Raw genomic sequence first — 18,476 nt, 5'->3', positions numbered from 1 at the left:
TATATGTGCTCCATTGTCTTCCTTCACTTCTTTAGCCATTTGTGTCCTCTTTAAATTCATTGCTCTTTTTATTGATATTTAAAAATTAGACCTTTTGTATTCCTTTTCTGCTTGTCATCCATTGATGTGTTATGTGTATGCATGCACCTGAGTGTGTGTACATGCACACACCACAGTGGAGGTCAGAGGACAGCTTACAGGAGTTAGTTCTCTCCTTCAGTCATGTGGGCTCTGGAGATTGAATCCAGCAGTTGGTGCTTTTGAATGCCACTGTAAATATTTTTCACTTTTAATTGTGAATAATAATAATAATATTTTTATTTGCATTTTGAATATGTCATCTTATATATACAAACAAAATATACTTTGCTAAACTGATATATTAGTTCTAGTAACTATTTTCTATTACTTTGAAATCTGTCTCTCATAACATAATTTTAATGATATTTACACATACCTTTCTAATATATATGCCATTTATTATTTTTCTCATATCTTTGCACTAGTTTAGAACTCAAGCAGAACAACGAATAAAACAGTAAGATAAGACATATCTTGCTCTTGACCTTCTAGTAAAAGGTATCCAACATTTCATCATCAAATGTGGCACTGGCTGTGGGATTTCATAGTTGGTCTTTGTCAGATGAGGGTGTTCTTTTCCATGCCAGACTTCTCCGTGAGACTTTGTCATGAGTTCTATTTTTATAGACTGTTGTCAGGGAGTCTGGAAATCGAGGTTAGTGTTTCCTTTTAGCACTGCTCAGATGTCCCCTCATAGTCTGCCAGTCTTCACATTTTCTGTTAGAACGACTGCTGTCAATCCTTCTGTTGCCACATTAAAGGGATGTACCTTATTCTTTCTAAATAGTTGGTGTCTTACTCTTGGGTTTTGTGGGATTCCTTTGTATTTTTCTTCCTAATCTTAACATGGAATTTTCCAAGATTCTTAAATGTGTGGTCAATTTTTTTTAAACATATTTGGAAATTTCTCAGATACTATCTCTGTAAGATGTTTCTGTCTGTCTGTCTGTCTCTCTCTCTCTCTCTCTCTCTTTGTCTCACAGACACACACACACACACCACAGGGACTCAGGTTGTATGTAAATTATATTTTTGACCAAATTATACAGTATTTTTAATTTTTATGTGATTTCATTAGGATATTGTCTATAAATATGTCTCCAAGTCCACCAGCCATTTTTTTACTTATACCTATCCAAAGCATTCTCAGAGTCAGATACTACATTTTTAAGTTATGAGCACTATATTTACTTTTTAAAAGAGATTCAGAGTCTCTTCAAATTCTCCATTTCTTAATTTTTTCTGTTTTCCCTCCTTTTTGAAATATGATGGTTAAGTGAGTTACTCACTGTGGGACTCCTGTCTTAAATCACTTGGGTCTCAGTTTCTCTTCACATCTTTGCTCATGTGGTTTCTTTGTCTATCTGCTTGTCTGCCTGTATGCCTCATCCTTTCTGGTTGGGTACTGAGAATCAAAAATCTGAAAAATCTGAATGTTCACATCTTGAAGGATCAAATTCTTCCCATGAGCTATAGCAGTAGACTATCTTTATGGTGACATGGCTTTGGATTAGCCTGGCTCATTTTTTATTTGATTTTTAGGATTATTCATTGCTCCTAGAATCTTGTACTTCCAAGGTCTCAACTGCAATCCCCTCCACTCCAGTGCTGAACTCTAACCAATGACCATTTCACACACACACACAAGCACACATCACGTAGCTGTTCAGATCTATCTATAGCTCTTTTTTTTTTTTTTTTTTTTTGGTTTTTCGAGACAGGGTTTCTCTGTAGCTTTGGAGGCTGTCCTGGAACTCACTTTGTAGACCAGGCTGGCCTCGAACTCACAGAGATCCACCTGCCTCTGCCTCCCGAGTGCTGGGATTAAAGGTGTGGGCCACCACCGCCCGGCCTATCTATAGCTCTTTAGAATTCTAGCTGCTACATTCTTCTGGGTTCTTCAGTTGTCCCCTGTGTTTACACTCCTGAGTATTGGCCAACAATCTGAAAGGACTTCATATCTCAAATTTGTTGTTTCTCTGCCATATCATTCCCAGGCATTTGTTTCTTAATTTCTAATCACTTCAAGCACCCAACTCCAACCCATGTCTCTTCAGCTCAGAATTTTTATTTTCTAGCTGAGCTTTGTTCTTCCACCTTGCAACTTGGAAACCAGTCTCAAGTAAAGGGCTAGTGTCAACTCTTTTCCTTCAAGGCCTGCCATAGAATTCCAACAATTGCCCATTATAAATTATATCCAGTTTTATACACTATATCCAGTTTTATACATTATATCCAGTTTTATACATTATATCCTTCAGTTTTTGAAGGTCTTTTGTGGCAAATTTTAATAAAAAATTAATCTCAAACATGCTACTCTCTTATAGCCCAACCTTTCCCATTCTCTTGAGGTGACATGCATTATTAATAGAAGAGTCAGAGCCCCCTAGGATTTTAGAGATGACGCATTTTCCCTGCAGATAACTATTCTTGTTTTGAGTGATAGTCCCTGGCCCTGATCAGAATGAATGTCTGACTGAGAAGCATTATGAATATGGGTCCCTGGTTCTTTTTTATGAGCTGGCTGTGAAACTGAACACACACTGTATAAAAACTGGACATATAAAAATTATTTCAGTATTATTTGAACACACTAAAGGTAAATTTGGACCCATGAAAAAAATCCCATTATTAAGTGGAGGTAATAGGTTTCATGTTGGATTTAAATAGACCTTGAAGACATGAACAAATTGCATGAGCAGACAGCTAGAACCCAGCATCCCATGGCATTCACAGCTTTCCATCAACTCTTAACCATGGTCTCATGAGACATTCCTTATAATTAATTCCTGCAGGAATAAAAAAGTTCAAGCCTAAAGCAACAAATATTTCTTTAAAATATGCTAGGACCAGCCAAGACTGGCCTACTGCTGAGTGCCCTCAAGGAGACGAACAAGCTAAGTGAGTGCTATCAATGGGCAGAACCTACAGCAGTGCCTCTGGCTTTCCACACAAGTTCATCTCACCTAGAAAGTAAAATCCTAAGAGCTGCAGGTCTATGCCAGTCTAAGAGCGTGGTGAAGAGGTGGTCTAGGTAGCAATTAAGGTGGCAGATCTCTAAAACAGACACACATTGTGAAGATAACTGCTCCCACGTGATTGTTCACAGAAGTATATCCATGATAGAAAAGGCCTCCAAAAAGAGCAAGATCCAGGAAAGTCACATGGCCATTCATAGTCTGTAAAACCCCCAGTTGCTTCAAAGAGTCATAAAAAGTGTGTGGGATGCTCCAATGGCATTGGTAGAGGCCTATGTGCTCCATCTTCTACTGAGAACCCAAGATGGCAGCAACAAGGACCAACACTGAGCCCTTGATGTGAAGGAAAGGAAATCAGCTATGGATGATACTGAATCTCTTTTATCATCATGGGACAATGTTGGTTTCATTTAACTTTTTATCTATTCTGTGTAGCTTATACATCATGCATCTTAATCCCACTGATCTCCCCATCCCTCATATCCATCCTCTGTCCTTGTAACATGCCCCCTCCCAACAAAATAATATTTAAGAGAAAAAACAAGAAAAGAAAAAAATCTCATTGTGGAAGCTGTAATATGACATAATGAGTCACATAAGTATAATATAGCTTTACTTGCTAGTATTCATTGCAAGGAGTCATTGGTCTGGTTCAAGGCCTCTGGTTTCTGTTACACTATCAATGCTGGGGTCTCACTAGGACTGCTCTTGGACATCCTGTTGTTGCACTGTGTCATGAAGATCCTGCAGCTTTGGTTCTGCAGGACCAACCCCTTCACTTACTCCATCAGATTATAGATGAGGTGGATTTTGGAGTGAGACAATTCATAGCCCTGATGCCAAGCCTGGCTGGTGGCAAGGTAAGTTAGTCCATCAGCTGTCCTCACCATCACCATCAGGGTGAGGTCTCAACAGTGCCCCAGCTAGTTCCTCCTATGTAGCAGGGTGTGGGACTGGTTGTCCTGCTTTCATACCCTCAAGTCTGGCTCACCTACACCTACACCACCAGGGCCAGCTGTACTGTGTTGCCCAGGCAAAATGCTGGGCCACTCTCCCAAGTACTGCAGTCAATGAGGGGCAGGGACAGCTACCCCACGCTCATGACCTCAGGGCCAGCTCTCCCACCTGCCACAAGTGGTGGGGGGCACGAGGGGCATCTGTCAGCCCATGTTAGCTTATGGCAGATGAGGGGTATGGGGCCAGATCTCCCTCACTCACCCGTGCCAGCTCTACTGTGCTGCCCAGATGAGGGGAGGTGTAGGGCCTGTTCTCCCAAGTGCTGCAGCAGGTAACGGGGAAGGTCAGCTCCCTCACCTGTCATAAGTGGTGAGGGATGAGGGAGGGAGGGTAGGTGCAATGTTTTGTCATTATCAGAATAGAAATCTATTCTGAATATGAACTTGCCCCTCTTACAATGAATTTGCCAGCGTCACCTTCTATGCATTTAATACATGCATTACATGTGTTGTGGCTTGAGTTAGAAATGTTCTCCATAGCCAGGCGTTGGTGGCACACACCTTTAATCCCAGCACTCTGGAGGCAGAGGCAGGTGGATCTCTGTGAGTTCGAGGCCAGCCTGGTCTACAGAGCAAGTCCCAAGACAGGCTCCGAAACTACACAGAGAAACCCTGTCTCAGAAAAAAAGACAAAAGAAAGAAAGAAAGAAAGAAAGAAAGAAAGAAAGAAAGAAAGAAAGAAAGAAAGAAAGAAAGAAAGAAAGAAAGAAAGAAAGAAAGAAATGTTCTCCATAGGCTCATGTATTTAACCCCTTGGTCTCCCGTTGCTGGTGCTGTTTGGGGAGGTTATGCAACTTTTAGGGATGGAAACTTGGTGGAGAAAGAATCACTTGGGGGCTGGCTTTGAGGGTATTTAGCCTCACCCCACTTCCTGCTTAGTTTCTTTGTTTCCCACGTGTGGTTGAGATGTGCTCTTGGCTTCCTGTTCCTGTTGCCGTGTCTTCTCTGCCCTCTGGAACTATAAGCCGGAATAAACTCTTCAGTTGTTTTGGTCATTCTGTTTTATCATAGTAAAGAAAACAACAAATAATTCAATGTTACTTTTTTGTTTGTCACTGTGGCAAAATCATGGTCACTGCATGTGGTAAGGAGGGAAGGTTGGTTGTAGTCCACAGTGTTGGGATTTCAGCCCAGGATTTCTTGGCCCCATCTTTATGGGCTTGGGCTAAGATACAACACCAGAGAAGGGACTTGTGACAGCTGTTCAACTTATGGAAACCAAGGAAGTGGGGTGGGGAGAAGTGGGCATGGTCAAGACAGGCCTTTCAAGAGCATGCCGTCAGTGACTTTCTGCATCTGGGTACTGCCTCCAGTTTCCATAACCTCCCATCAAGGCTGCCAAATTATGACCCAACCAGTGGATTAATTCACTAATGAAGTGAGAGTCATCACAGTCCAATCAGCTCCAGAGCTTATCTTCAACACGTGACTCCTGGGGAGACATTTCAGATCCAAACCGTAACACCTTGTTCATCGCCATAGTATCCTGTAAGGCCTTGCTTTTGAGATAGGAACTCAATGGGGCAAAAGAAATACACCAGTCTTGCACCCATAGTAGTCACTGATCTTATAATGCTTGCTGTCATTCAGAAGCAGATAACCTGGGTGAGTGGAGGAAAAGCTGAAGGTTTGGTTTATGCATAGACTCGATAGCCACACCTGGCAGAGCACAGCGTGCTATCTGACAAGTTCAAACCTGCACCCTTAACAGCAGCCACTATGTCAGGCAGTCTGCATGGCCAGAGTCTATAACCAGAATATATAGAGACAGCACACAGGTCTGGGAACCAAAGAAGGAAGCAGGGGTGTCTCCTCTCACTAACCCTGAGAACCTGGTTCCAAAACATTGATTCTTTCACCTCAACTTTGAGTTCTGCTGACTGGTCTTTTTCTACTTTTTAGAATAGAATATCTATACCAGGACTTGAATAATTCACTGGCCTAGAAGCTGAGACTGCCACCTGAAATTGTGGGGATCCTAATACCATTCATTCAACAAGCAAAGAAAGGGTGCTAACGTATTTGATTATAAATAGGAAATGCAGTCTTGGCTATGTGGTGAGGGCAAGAACTATTCCTGGTATCAGGGGCATCTCAGAAAGGCATATCAGTATTCCCATAAGCAACAGTGAAAGTTAGCGGAAAGCCAGCAAACCAAGACAGGAGGTTCTTTAATATTTAATACCCCAGGTCTTCCTCTAGCAATATACAATTCTCTATAGTGGTCTAGGCCGTCCACAGAATCTCTGAGTCAGAAAACTAACTGCCTCCAGCCACTGCTGTTAAAGCAGATAAGCTATATTACTCCCCATGCCTCACTGTCCTTCTGGACTTCCTATTGTCCCCTGCTCTTACCTCCCATCTCCGCTGTTGCGAGGATGAGATGGGAATAACAAGAACAAAGATTACACCATTGATGTAAAATTCTGGTCTCTTGAGTGCTGTTAGTGACGATCTTCTCATTAGCACCAAAGTCTAGGGATAAATCCTACCTCCATCATATCCATGCTGTCGGAAACACCAGGAAGTGGTCCCTGAGGATGCTGGGGTGGAACTAGGGGAGATACATCTTAAAGAAGAGTACTCAAGAGACCTGTTTGAAAGGTGAGGGCTGAGGGTTTAATGGGCCACGGCTCAGCCCAGCCTGCTGCTTCCACCCAAGTCTGGTGTGGAGAACCACTGGAGACACCAGTGTGAAGCAGACCCAATTGGTGAGTGTTACTGGGGATGGAGGAGCCAGACAGAGGCAGAGAATGCTGAGGTGAAGAGAAGGACAGGGGCTCGCTGGTTATGGACTGGTTGGGTTGGATATATACAGAGGCAGTACCTCAGGCTCTAGAATGACTAGACACACAGTAGCTCTTTAGACCTTGGATTAGATACACCATGCCAAGAGTGGAATTCAAACCATCTGGGCCCAGGTCTTCCTACAGAAGGACAAGGCTGATGAAAGCAGGAGCCATTAGAAACACCAGCAAACTGAGTTCTTATGAAGTCCAGCCTCTGTGAGCACTGTATAAGCCCTGTCTATGTAAAGGAAAGCCCACACAGTCACGGACCAGGAGATTGTGTTCAAAAGAAGAGGCTCTCTGAAGGTCACACAGTCACAGACCAGGAGATTGTGTTCAAAAGAAGAGGCTCTCTGAAGGTCACAGAGCTAGTTGTGAACAGGGTCTTGTCCTATCTCCCAAGAGCACATACTTGCCTGCTACAGTGGGTGGAGCAAAGGGAAAGAGTCTGGCTTTGTGGTGAAGATCTCTTTCTCCCTCAGAGCACCAGTCATGTGGCACACTCCCCCACTCTGCCAAACACAATGGGGACACTTAGAAGGTGTCATTGAACTGTAAATCCTTCAGAGATCTAGCCATCAAAGCCTCCAACTGTATAGATAAGATAAACAATGATGAAGATCCCAGCAAGCAAAGGTAAGGGCTGGTTCAGCATTCGAATTCTTGATTGACAGGTAGGGCTGAGACCTTTCGGGTGGCTCCTCACCCTGTGGCCTTGGATAAGAGCCTGTTCCTCTCTTAACTGTAATTATTTTATTTCCTTTTTTGTTTATATGTTCCTATCTTTATCTGACTTGACTGTGTGTGTGTGTGTGTGTGTGTGTGTGTGTGTGTGTGTGTGTGTGGTATGTGTGATATGTGATGTACAAGAGATGAGTTTATGAGTTCATGTGTACCTGTGCCTCAGAACAAGTGTAAATATGCTTTTGGGATTTGGTTCTTTACTTCCACTGTGGATTCTGGGATCAAACTCACGTTACCAAACTCGTGTAGCAAGAGCTATTACCTTCTACACCAGTGGTTCTCAGCCTGTGGGTCACAGACCAGACATCCTGCATATCAGGTATCTACAATTCAGAACAGTATCAAATGACAGCTATGAAGTAGCAACAAAAATAATCTTGTGGTTGGGGGTCACAACATGAGGAACTGTATGTATTAAAGGGTCACTGTATTAGGAAGCTTGAGAACTTCTGCATTATACCATCTTGCAAGCCCAGTTTCTGCATTTTTAAGAAGCATAACCAGTAGGGAGGGCTCTGTGGTGGGAGATGATGAACATTTAGGGCTGGCTGGACATTCGGGTGACTCATGTGTCTCTCCTCTCTGTACCAGCAGTAAAACTAGTGCTAGAAGATCCTCTGGGGCTGGGGCTGTTGGTCCTAAGCACAGGACAGCATCACTTAGACACAGCCTATAGTTCAGAACAAAGTAACTCCAACTTAGAAGGTGGAGTAAGGTCTAACAAGATGTTGGCATTTCCTATGATGAACTGGTTGGGCCAAATATCAAACTCTAAGAAACTGAGCAGCTTTGGTGACCCTGCTTTGATGGTGACCCAGACCTGGACTGCCTATTAGACAACCCAGCACCACACAACACTCAAAAGCCACAGGCGACTGCTCCACTAGGAGCTCAGCATTCATGTCTCTGTCAGCAAACAGTTGGTAGAGGAGGGAGATGCAGGGGGAGCTAGGACACCTCTGGGTAAATCCTCTCAGTTTTAGTTCCTCCAACACCCCACCCCTCTCCCCAGCTCGGTCTGATCCTGGGAGGACAGACAGCCCATGGTTGACAGAGTACCACAATGTTCTGGTAGGGCGCTTGGTTTCCCTTAGGGTTTGGATCGCCCCAACTACTGAATCTATTGGCATGTGGGGGTCTGCTTCAAGGAGTCTCAATTTGTCAAGGCAAGGGACATATTGCCAAGGAGGTATTAGAATGCCAGACATCAACTTAAGTTCTTCCATATAGAGCCCCAGAGAAATATTTGAAATTCAGTCTTTTCAGATTTTATCAATTGATAAAAATGAGGAAGTAGAAAACCTCTGGTCAAATATTTTTGACTTGGAGACTTGATATCTGGCTTCCTTGGGAAAGATGGAAAGGAGAAAGAGCCATGCCCCAGGAATGAGGGACTCCACACAACCTTCCTGGCCTTGCAGCCAGCTGGGATGGAACCTGGTAAAGCTCCCGCCCTCCTGTGCAAAGTCTCTGGTCTATAAAGAGCTGGGTGGCTGAAAAAGAACTCAGTATTACATAATGGTTTGTTCACACAAAATGTTTTGTTAGAAAATGGGAAAATAGGAGTTATGGAATCATTGAGATTAAAGTCAAGGTATTACCAATGTCAGCAGAGACTTGCCTCCAATGTCCAGGGGATAAGCCTAAGTCTGAGAATAAATCAGTATTTTCATTTAGCTTGAGTCCCCACATCTGTGGGTTGGAACACTCATTTTTTATTCTTCTGGGAGTTCTTTTCTGTGGGAACAATACTGCAAGCATATCTCAAGTTCTGTACAAATCACCCCCCAATCCATCCCAGGACATCATGACACCTTCGGAGCAGAAATCAAGGAGGTCTCTGGGTGATGGCCATCCAGTGATCAATTGGACTGCTGCATTCACTAGGGAGAAGCAGTCAACAGGCCTGCAGAGAGGCTGTTATGGATTCTGTCTTGTTGCAGAATTGACAGGAAATCATTATCCAGACCCCTGACTTGACGGAACACCTAAAGCATTCTCAGTGTCACCCCTTTTCCTTAAAATGTCAGGGACCCCCTTCATACATAGAGTGGGGGACAAATGTCTCAACTTAGAAGGAGATAGCAGGACCAAGCAAACAAGAAGGGAGGCAGAAATGGCTTAACAGTTACAGTGGGAAGGCAATGTGTTTCCAGAAAGCCTAGAGACATTCACCCTATACCCCACTACAGACCCACAAATGTACCAAAAACCCAAACCAACACCTCGAGACAAATCCCAAAGAAAAAGTAAATGAGTTAATTGACTGAAGAGATCTGATATTCCCAAAAGGATCATATAGGCCATGGAAAAGACAGCTCAAGTTCATACACAGTACTCGACACAACTGCAGTTACATAATTATGTCATTGATTGCTTCATGCCTTTCTTTGCCACAGACTTTCAGTCCTATGAGGCTAAAACCTCTATCCCATCAACAAATCTACATCTATTGTGTGAATGACACATAGTGTTTTGTTTTATATTATAGGGTACCTCTGTGGCTCTTACATCATGCTTTTGCCATGATGTTGATATTGCAAGTGCTTTAGCCATGCTTGATTTAAGGAAAGAGGGAGTCCTGGCATAGGTGAGGACTCTGGTACAAGACAGAGCCTATCGTCCTTCCTCCAGAATTGACAGTATATGAATTGGTTATCTCAATTAGACAATGACCATTATATAATTCTCATCCCCGACCTGGGTTCTTCTGTTTGCAGATGGGTGTGGAAACCTCCTGAGCATCCATCTGGGTTTAACCTGCCATGGAGAACATAGCCTGCAACCGGTCAGGGGACTCTCAGACCATCTTCTACCTTACAGGCATCCCTTCTCTGCAAAAATATCTCTTCCTTCCTGTCTTCTTTCTCTTCTTCTTCCTCTACCTGCTCATCCTGGTGGGGAACACCCTGATCCTGGTGGCCGTGGTGACAGAGCCCAGCCTCCACAAGCCCATGTACTTCTTCCTAGTCAACCTCTCGGCCCTGGACATCCTTTTCACCACAACCACGGTCCCTAAGATGCTGTCCCTATTCCTGCTTGGGGACAGATTCCTCAGTTTCCCTGCCTGCTTCCTGCAGATGTATCTCTTCCACAGTTTCTCCTGCTCAGAAGCCTTCATCCTGGTGGTCATGGCTTATGACCGCTATGTGGCCATCTGCCGTCCTCTGCACTACCCTGTTCACATGACCCCACAGACAAACACTGCACTGGCAGCCAGTGCCTGGATCACTGCCCTCCTCCTGCCTGTCCCAGCAGTGGCACAGACCTCCCAGATGGCATTTGACAGCATCGCCTACATCTACCACTGCTTCTGTGACCACCTGGCTGTGGTCCAGGCCTCCTGCTCAGACACCAGCCCCCAGACCCTCATGGGTTTCTGCATTGCCATGGTGGTGTCCTTCCTTCCCCTCCTCCTGGTGCTTCTCTCCTATGCCCGCATCCTGGCCTCAGTGCTGCGTATCAACTCCAGGGAAGGGCGTTCCAAGGCCTTCTCCACCTGCAGCTCCCACCTCCTGGTGGTGGGCACCTACTACTCATCCATTGCCATAGCCTATGTAGCCTACAGAGCTGAGCTGCCCCTGGACTTCCACATCATGGGCAATGTGGTGTATGCCATTCTCACCCCTGTTCTCAACCCTCTCATCTACACCCTAAGGAACAAGGATGTCAAGGTAGCCATCACTAAAATGACATGTCACCAGGATCCAAAGAATGTTGGAAAACCCTGAATTTACACCTAATGGATGTTGGAAAACTGTGAATTTACACACAATGAATGTTGGAAAACCCTAAATTTACACCTATTGGCACAAACTGAATTTTTTCTCATAAAAATCAACAATAGTAGAATGGAAAATTCACTCAACTAAATAATCAGCACACTAATTCTCAAAATACATTTCCTCCATTGTACTTTTTTCTTACTCTAGAAACTAAAGGGATAGGATTCTTGTTCTGTTTTTAAGCTGTCACTCTTAAATTTTACAAGGCAATGACTATAATGGGGGGAGGGGTGGTCACAGTCCCATAAATTCCAAAAATGTTGATTTCAGAGACTTCTGTATTTGACTGCCAAGTAATTAATTCTTTTCTCTTGGATCTACTCTCAAATTTTCTGAAGATCCCCAGTGTTTCTGACACAAAGCTGTGACTCACTCTTGCCCTCTTTGCAGAACTAACAACTTGAAAACACCTCTTAAGGGAACAATGGAAACTGCTAACTATCTTAGCTGACCTAGCATTATGGTCACCTCCAGTATTCTAATGCCAGTCCCACAGACTTGCTTGCTAGACCCTGGTGGGGTCATAGGAGTGGAGCACATCCCCCAGTCCACTTAAACTCAGTGGAGGAACTTCCCCACACCCGCTTGGGCAAGAAGTACTGTGTTTCTTTTAATTCTCATTACACACTACAGTTCTTTCACCCGTGACCTTTGGTGGCTAAGGAGAGACACGTGTCAAGGTAGCCTACAGTTTCCACAGCTAGCATTCTTCCTCAAAATATAGTCTTGGTTATGTCTCTCTCTGCATTTAGAGAACCTATATTCCCTTCTCCTGTAAGGGGTTTCTCTCTCTCTCTCTCTTCCTTCCTTCTTTTCTTTCTTTTTTTCTTTCTTATTTTTCATTTAATGTGCATTGGTGTTTTGCCTGCACGTATGTCTGTGAAGGTGTCAGATCACTGGAATTGGAGCTACAGAGAGTTGTGGGCTACTATGTGGGTTCTGCGAATTGAACCCAGATCCTGTGGAAGAGCAGCCAGTATCCTTAACCACTGAGAAATCTCTCCAGCTCCTGAAGTTTCATTCTAAATATCTGTCAGTTCTGTTCATCCAGGGGCCAAAGAAAAGTGTACAAAGTCTTTGGGTGGTAAGGGGGGGCGCCTAGGTGCTAGATAGTCTCTTTTCTGGCTTTTCACGTAGTCTCATTCCAATATCTGGAGTTTTAGCCCATCACATCTCTAACCATTTTTCCATCAAGGAAAACTCGCTCTAGATGGGAACTCATTATAGCTTGACACAAACCCCAGCACACCTGTCATGATGGGATCTCAACTGTGGAATTGCCTCCATTAGACTGTTTGTAGACATTTTCTTGATTGGTGTGAGAGAGTCCAGTCCTCTGTGAGTAATGCCATTCCTGGCCAGGTAGGCCTATGCTGTAAAAGTGGCTCAGCAAGGCAGGAAAAGAGAGCCGGTCATCATCATTCCTCCATGACCTTTGCTTCGATTCCTGCCTTCAGGCTCCTTGCTTTGAGTCCCTCGATGATGGACTGTGAACTGTAAGCCAAACGAACCCTTCCCTCCACACATTGCTTTTGGTCATGGTATTTTATCACAACAACAAAACTAACCAGGACAGAGTTCAAATCACACTGCAACTCAGCAGAGAATATGTTTAGTCCTGGGGCTCTACTTTCAGAAGTCACAGTATCTGCTGGACTCTAGTGGTTCTCAACCTGTGGGTTGTGACCCCCTTTAGCAAACCTCTGTTTTGAAAAATAATTACATTGTGATTCATAACAGTAGCAAAATTACAATTATGAAGTAGCAACGAAAATAATTTTATGATTGGGGGTCACCACAGCATGAGGAACTGCATTAAAGGGTTGCAGGAGACCTGAGAACCACTGGGTCAGAGTTAACAACAACAAAAAACCTCTTGGAGCCAAGCCAAGGAAATGAAAACTCGAGTTTCCTTGTTTACCAACTCTAGAAACAAGTGTTGGAACTCACATTCTTCCCTCTAAACCTTACCACACTGCAGCATGCCTAGTCTTCACTCTTTGGCACTAATATTTATACTTCAATGGGATCACAATCTTCAAATTCAAAAGGGACAGGCTAATTTGGAGTCTAGCCCCTGAGTTCCAAAAACTATTGGAATTTAACCTAAGGATGTGGAGAGCAAGTTTCACTCTGTTTGCTCCATTACCAACCAACATCCAGTTCTAAATGACCCCATTGTTAGTTTGTATTGTGTTCTGGAATTCTGTGTTCAGAAAGTCTCTTTGGGTACCAACATTGGTTTCTAGTGAAAGATTTGCCGGCACTGTCCCCAGACATGTTTTCATCTTGAAACCTCCTTCTAGGCAAGACAAAGAATTGTTCATGAGGAAAGAAAATTGGTGTGGTAACGGAGTTCAGGATGGATTTACCTCACTTACTATCTTTTTGGGGCTTCTTTTACATATTTATCACAAGTAGAGATGAAACAGTAACCACAAAAGCAGCAACAATGCTTTCACCATAGCCACAACTGCTAATTGCCATAGCCTCTTTGTATTTCACATTAAAAAATGTTTCTCAACTTTTATGCTAAAAAATGCTACCAATAAGGTAAAGACCATCACAGAATGGGAGGAAATATTTGTCAATCTCATATTTGACAACAAAATAAGGAACTATTATCAATATATATTTATATATAAATAATTCTTCAATAACTAAAATGCAAACTATTCAATAAAAAATATGAGGAGGGTAGTGAATGTAGCTCAGTGATGCTGAAGGCCCTGAGTCCAATGTCCAGAAATACAAACGCACATGCACACACGCACGCACGCATGCACACACGCATGCACCCACGCACCATCTATCTATGAATCTATCATATTCACACACACACAGAGACACACACACACACCACAACCTTCTATCTAAACCTTATTCACTCTGCAGCACGCACAATCCTCATTTTGAAGTTCATGGAAAGGAGGAGGACTTGAACAGACAATCTTTTGAAGAAGACATCCAAGTAGCCAATAAGCACAAGAAAAGATCAGGATCTCTAACCACTGGAAAAATGCAGACCAGAATCACAGCAAGCCATCACCTCAAGATACCTACTTTAAAAACAAAAAAAAATATGAAGCTAGGCATGGCAGCCCACACCTTTCATTCCAGCACTCAGGAGGCAGAGGTAGGCAGAACTCTGTGTTTGAAGTCAGCTTGGTTTATACAGCAAGTTCCGGGACAGCAGTCTCAAAGAAAAAAAGTACATCTTGGAGGCTAGCAAAATGACTCAGTGGGTAAACACACTTGCCACTGAGGTCCATTCTCAGAATCCTCGTGGTCAAGAAGAGAACTGCCTGCTGAAGTTGTGCTCTGACCTGCGCACGTGTGTTGTCAGGGTGTGGAACACTAGAAAGCTTGAGTGCTGGTGGAGGAAATGTAGCTTGTTACAGCTGTTCTGAAGGATGGCACGACAGTTCCTTAATGATTTAAACCAAGCTAGTGTGACCCACACCTTTAATCTCAGCACTCAGGAGGCAGAGGCAGACAGATCTCTGTGAGTCTGAGACCAACCTGGCTCACATAGTGAGTTCCAGGCCAGCCAGGGCTATGTAGTAAGACCCTGTCTTAGACAAATCAAAAGTAAAACAGACTTACTACTTCTGGGTAAATCACCAAAGGAACTGAAAGCAAGAGACCGCAGAGGTCTTTGTTTATCTGTATTCACAGCACCTCCATTTACTATGCTCAAGAGGTAGAAAGTACCCAACTGTCCACCGATGGATGACTAAGAAGCAAAGTGTGCTGCTGGTGTGGTGTTTTTAGTGCTGTTCTTTCCCCCCAAATTTCTATGCTAATTTTTGATGATTTAAAATGTCCTCCAAGGGAAATGTAGCTGATCTGTTGAGATGCCCTAAGAAGAGTGTGATGCACTTATAGAGGCAGGATGGGTACCACATAAGCTCCTTGCAGGCTTGAGTCAAAGTGCTATTGGCCACAAGTCCTATGAATTGACAGTATGCATTAAATAAAGTGTCTTTGAACACCAACACTTGTGAGGTAAGGCTGTGTGTGGTGATACATTATTTATTATTTAATAAGACTTTCCTGAGGGTTCAGAATGCAAAGTCAGTCACAAGCCATAGAGACCAGGCAGTGGTGATACACACCTTTAATCCCAGCAGCCATACTAGCTAGCATAGAGTCAGGTAGCGGTGGCACACGCCTTTAATCCCAGGACTCCAGAGACAAGCAGATGGATCCCTGTTAGTTCAAGGCCACACTGAGCTACATGAAAGTAATCAGTCTAAAACAGAAACAGAGCTCATACAACGGTGATCTCAGCACTTGGGATCTCATGCCTTTAATCCCAGAACTTGAGGTATACAAGATAGGAGCAGATACTCAGCCTGGCGCATTTTGGTCTCTAACCATGTTCTGGCAGTTAATCTCCAGGCACTTTGAGGGCAGGATTGCTTCAGCCTGGGTAGAGGTAAGAGCTACTGGCTTGACTGCTTTGCTTTTCTGATCTTTCAACTTGAACCCTAATATCTGTCTCTGGATTTATGTTACTCATACTGAAGCTGTGTGCTATTTGACTGACAAAAGTGTAACTTGTGGGAATTTAACTCTCTATCTTCCTACACAGTGATTCGTGTGACATAGTAGAAAGTAATTCCTGCTAACAACAAAGTTGAGTGTTCTTTGACACCATGTCATTGCAGAATTGTGATATCCACCCTCCCAGAAGTTGAGTGTACTTTGAGATCATGTCATCGAAGAATCATGATATCCGCACTCCCGGAAGTAACTGATCATATGGTTCCCATCTTTTCACAGGTTTGCCAAAGCCTAGTACTATCCAACTTGAAGTTTCTCTCTGTCTCTGTCTCTCTGTCTCTGTCTATCTCTCTCTTTCTCTCCCCTTTTGTCTGTCTTTGTCTCTCTACCTCCCCCTTTCTCTCTGTATGTAAGGGTGTGTATATATGCTCATGTGTGTGTTTGTCTATGCACACACATATGTCTAGGTGCATGTAGAGTCCAGATGTTAATGATGGATGTTTTCTTCAATCACTCTCTACCTTATTTCACGAGGCAGTGTCTCTCGCTGAATCTGATACTCACTGATAGGCTACCCCGACTGGGAGAGCAAGCTCTGGGGAGCCACCTATCTCTACCTGTCCCATACTAGGATTACAGGGGTGTACCACATTGCTCCCAGTTTTTTAGATGGGGGTGGGTATCCAAACTCAGTTCCTCATGTCTGCACAGCAAGCACTTTACTAAGCATCTTCCTGGTGTGAAGCTCTACGGGGATCTGTTGATTCACATCTCTCTGCTTACTAATGGATATGGACATCCCTGTATTTACTCTCAGCAGCTGGCAAGTCTCTCTGAGTAATGATTATGTATTGGGGAATTTAGTTCTCTCTTTATAGTTCCTCTTCTTTTACCTCATTGGGGGACTGATGCCTGCTTGTTCATTACAGATTTTAACTGTCACACTTGCCAGCCCACTTTGTGATTTGTTCTCTGTTAAGGAGAAATCCTTGATCTGGTGGAGTTGAATTTTTTTCACATTTATGACCCACATATTTTCAGTGTCCAGCCATCAGTATCACGAAGGAATTCCCAACTCTCACAAACAGCTTCATTTTTGTTCTTACATTTATATCTTGAGTACACATGGAGTTTCTCTCTATTTAAGGCACAAGAAAGGAATCCTTCTTTCCATATTGAAAGTCATTATTTTTTCCTCAAATTCATCTTTTTAAGAAGTTTGTTCTAGAGTCAGGCAAGGTGATGAACACCTTTAATCCCAGCATTTGGGAGGGAGAGGCAGGCAGTCTCTTTGAGTTCAAGGCAAGCCTGGGCTACATAGTGAGTTCCAGGATCCTGTTTCAAAGAGAAAACGAAACAGTCTGTCCTGGAGTTCAGTTCCCAGCACCTACCACAGGCAACTCACACCTGTCTGTAACTCCAGCATCAGAGGATCTGATGTCCTCTTTTAGCCTCTGTGGATGATGCAACACATGGCATATATACATTCACAAACAGACATTAAAATAGAAATAAATCTTTTGTAAATATCTGTCCTTTGTTGTCCTATGAAATTCTCATATATCATGTTTGTTTTGAGTTACCTATTTTATTTTATTATCAATTGTCTATTGCTGTTCAAAGACCAAATAATTTTATTACAGCTTTCAAGTGTGTGGATTTTTCCTTTGAACTTATCATGTATTTCAAAGCCAACTTAGTTATTTGCTTATCCTTATTTGTGTTTAAAGCACTTAAAAATATTTTTCTAGTTAATGCTGTAAAGATTAACTAGATACTAGTTAAAAAATCTTTTTTGACTAGTATCCTGCTTCCAAACCAAGCCCTCCTGCAATGAATGATGGTTACCTTGTTAATGCTTCCATATATTACTCATTAAAAATTTCTATGAAGATAGGAACTGGGCCTGTTCTTTCATGTCTCTGTTAACCTACCTCTCAGAGGAGTCACTCAAGAGCTAATGAGACTTAGGACCTGAGTCCCATCCCCAGAACCCATAGTGGAAGTAAAGAACTGGCTTATAGAAGTCTTCTGACCTCCATATGCTTTGGCATACATGCAATCACATTCAAATACATATACATATAATAATAATAATACATACAATTTAAGAAGAATAGTGTCATTCAGCATTTAGGTCCACATCTGCACACATACACAACTGTTGTGGGATATTTTAATTACACTTTGACACTCTAGAGACTGCCAATAAGTTAAACTTTGAATCAGAGGGTGGAGTCAACATTCAGTTGGCCATAATTAACCGTAGTGTTTTTGGTGGACCCAGATTAGGAGAGAGACACGCAGGAAGGAATAGGGAGGACCTTAGAAAGAGTCAAAGGCTTTTTCAATCTGGAAGTGTGGAGAGGCAGCGTCAGCTGATCGCTCCTCCATCACTCTTTGGATCTATCAAGTTTTTACCCCAATATCTGACTCTGGAGTTTTATTTAATAATAGAACAATATAAGTAATCACAGAACTGTCTCTCTCTCTCTCACTCGCTCGCTCTCTCTCTCTTACACACACACACACACACACACACACACACACACCTATACCCAATCATCTCATCAG

The 18,476-nt window shown here is 43.1% G+C and overlaps 1 protein-coding gene across 1 annotated transcript; it reads left to right on the top strand.

Annotated features, from left to right (window-relative positions):
• The first annotated feature begins 10,373 nt into the window (after positions 1-10,373).
• Positions 10,374-11,339, top strand: LOC121135318 (olfactory receptor 2AT4-like). Its single transcript, XM_040733845.1, has one exon. The coding sequence runs from the start codon at positions 10,374-10,376 to the stop codon at positions 11,337-11,339; it is 966 nt and encodes a 321-aa protein (XP_040589779.1).
• Positions 11,340-18,476: the final 7,137 nt, after the last annotated feature.

Source organism: Mesocricetus auratus, unplaced genomic scaffold, assembly GCF_017639785.1.
Source record: "Mesocricetus auratus isolate SY011 unplaced genomic scaffold, BCM_Maur_2.0 Super-Scaffold_4256, whole genome shotgun sequence".
Lineage (NCBI taxonomy): Eukaryota > Metazoa > Chordata > Mammalia > Rodentia > Cricetidae > Mesocricetus > Mesocricetus auratus.
This window is presented reverse-complemented; position numbering and strand designations above follow the sequence as displayed.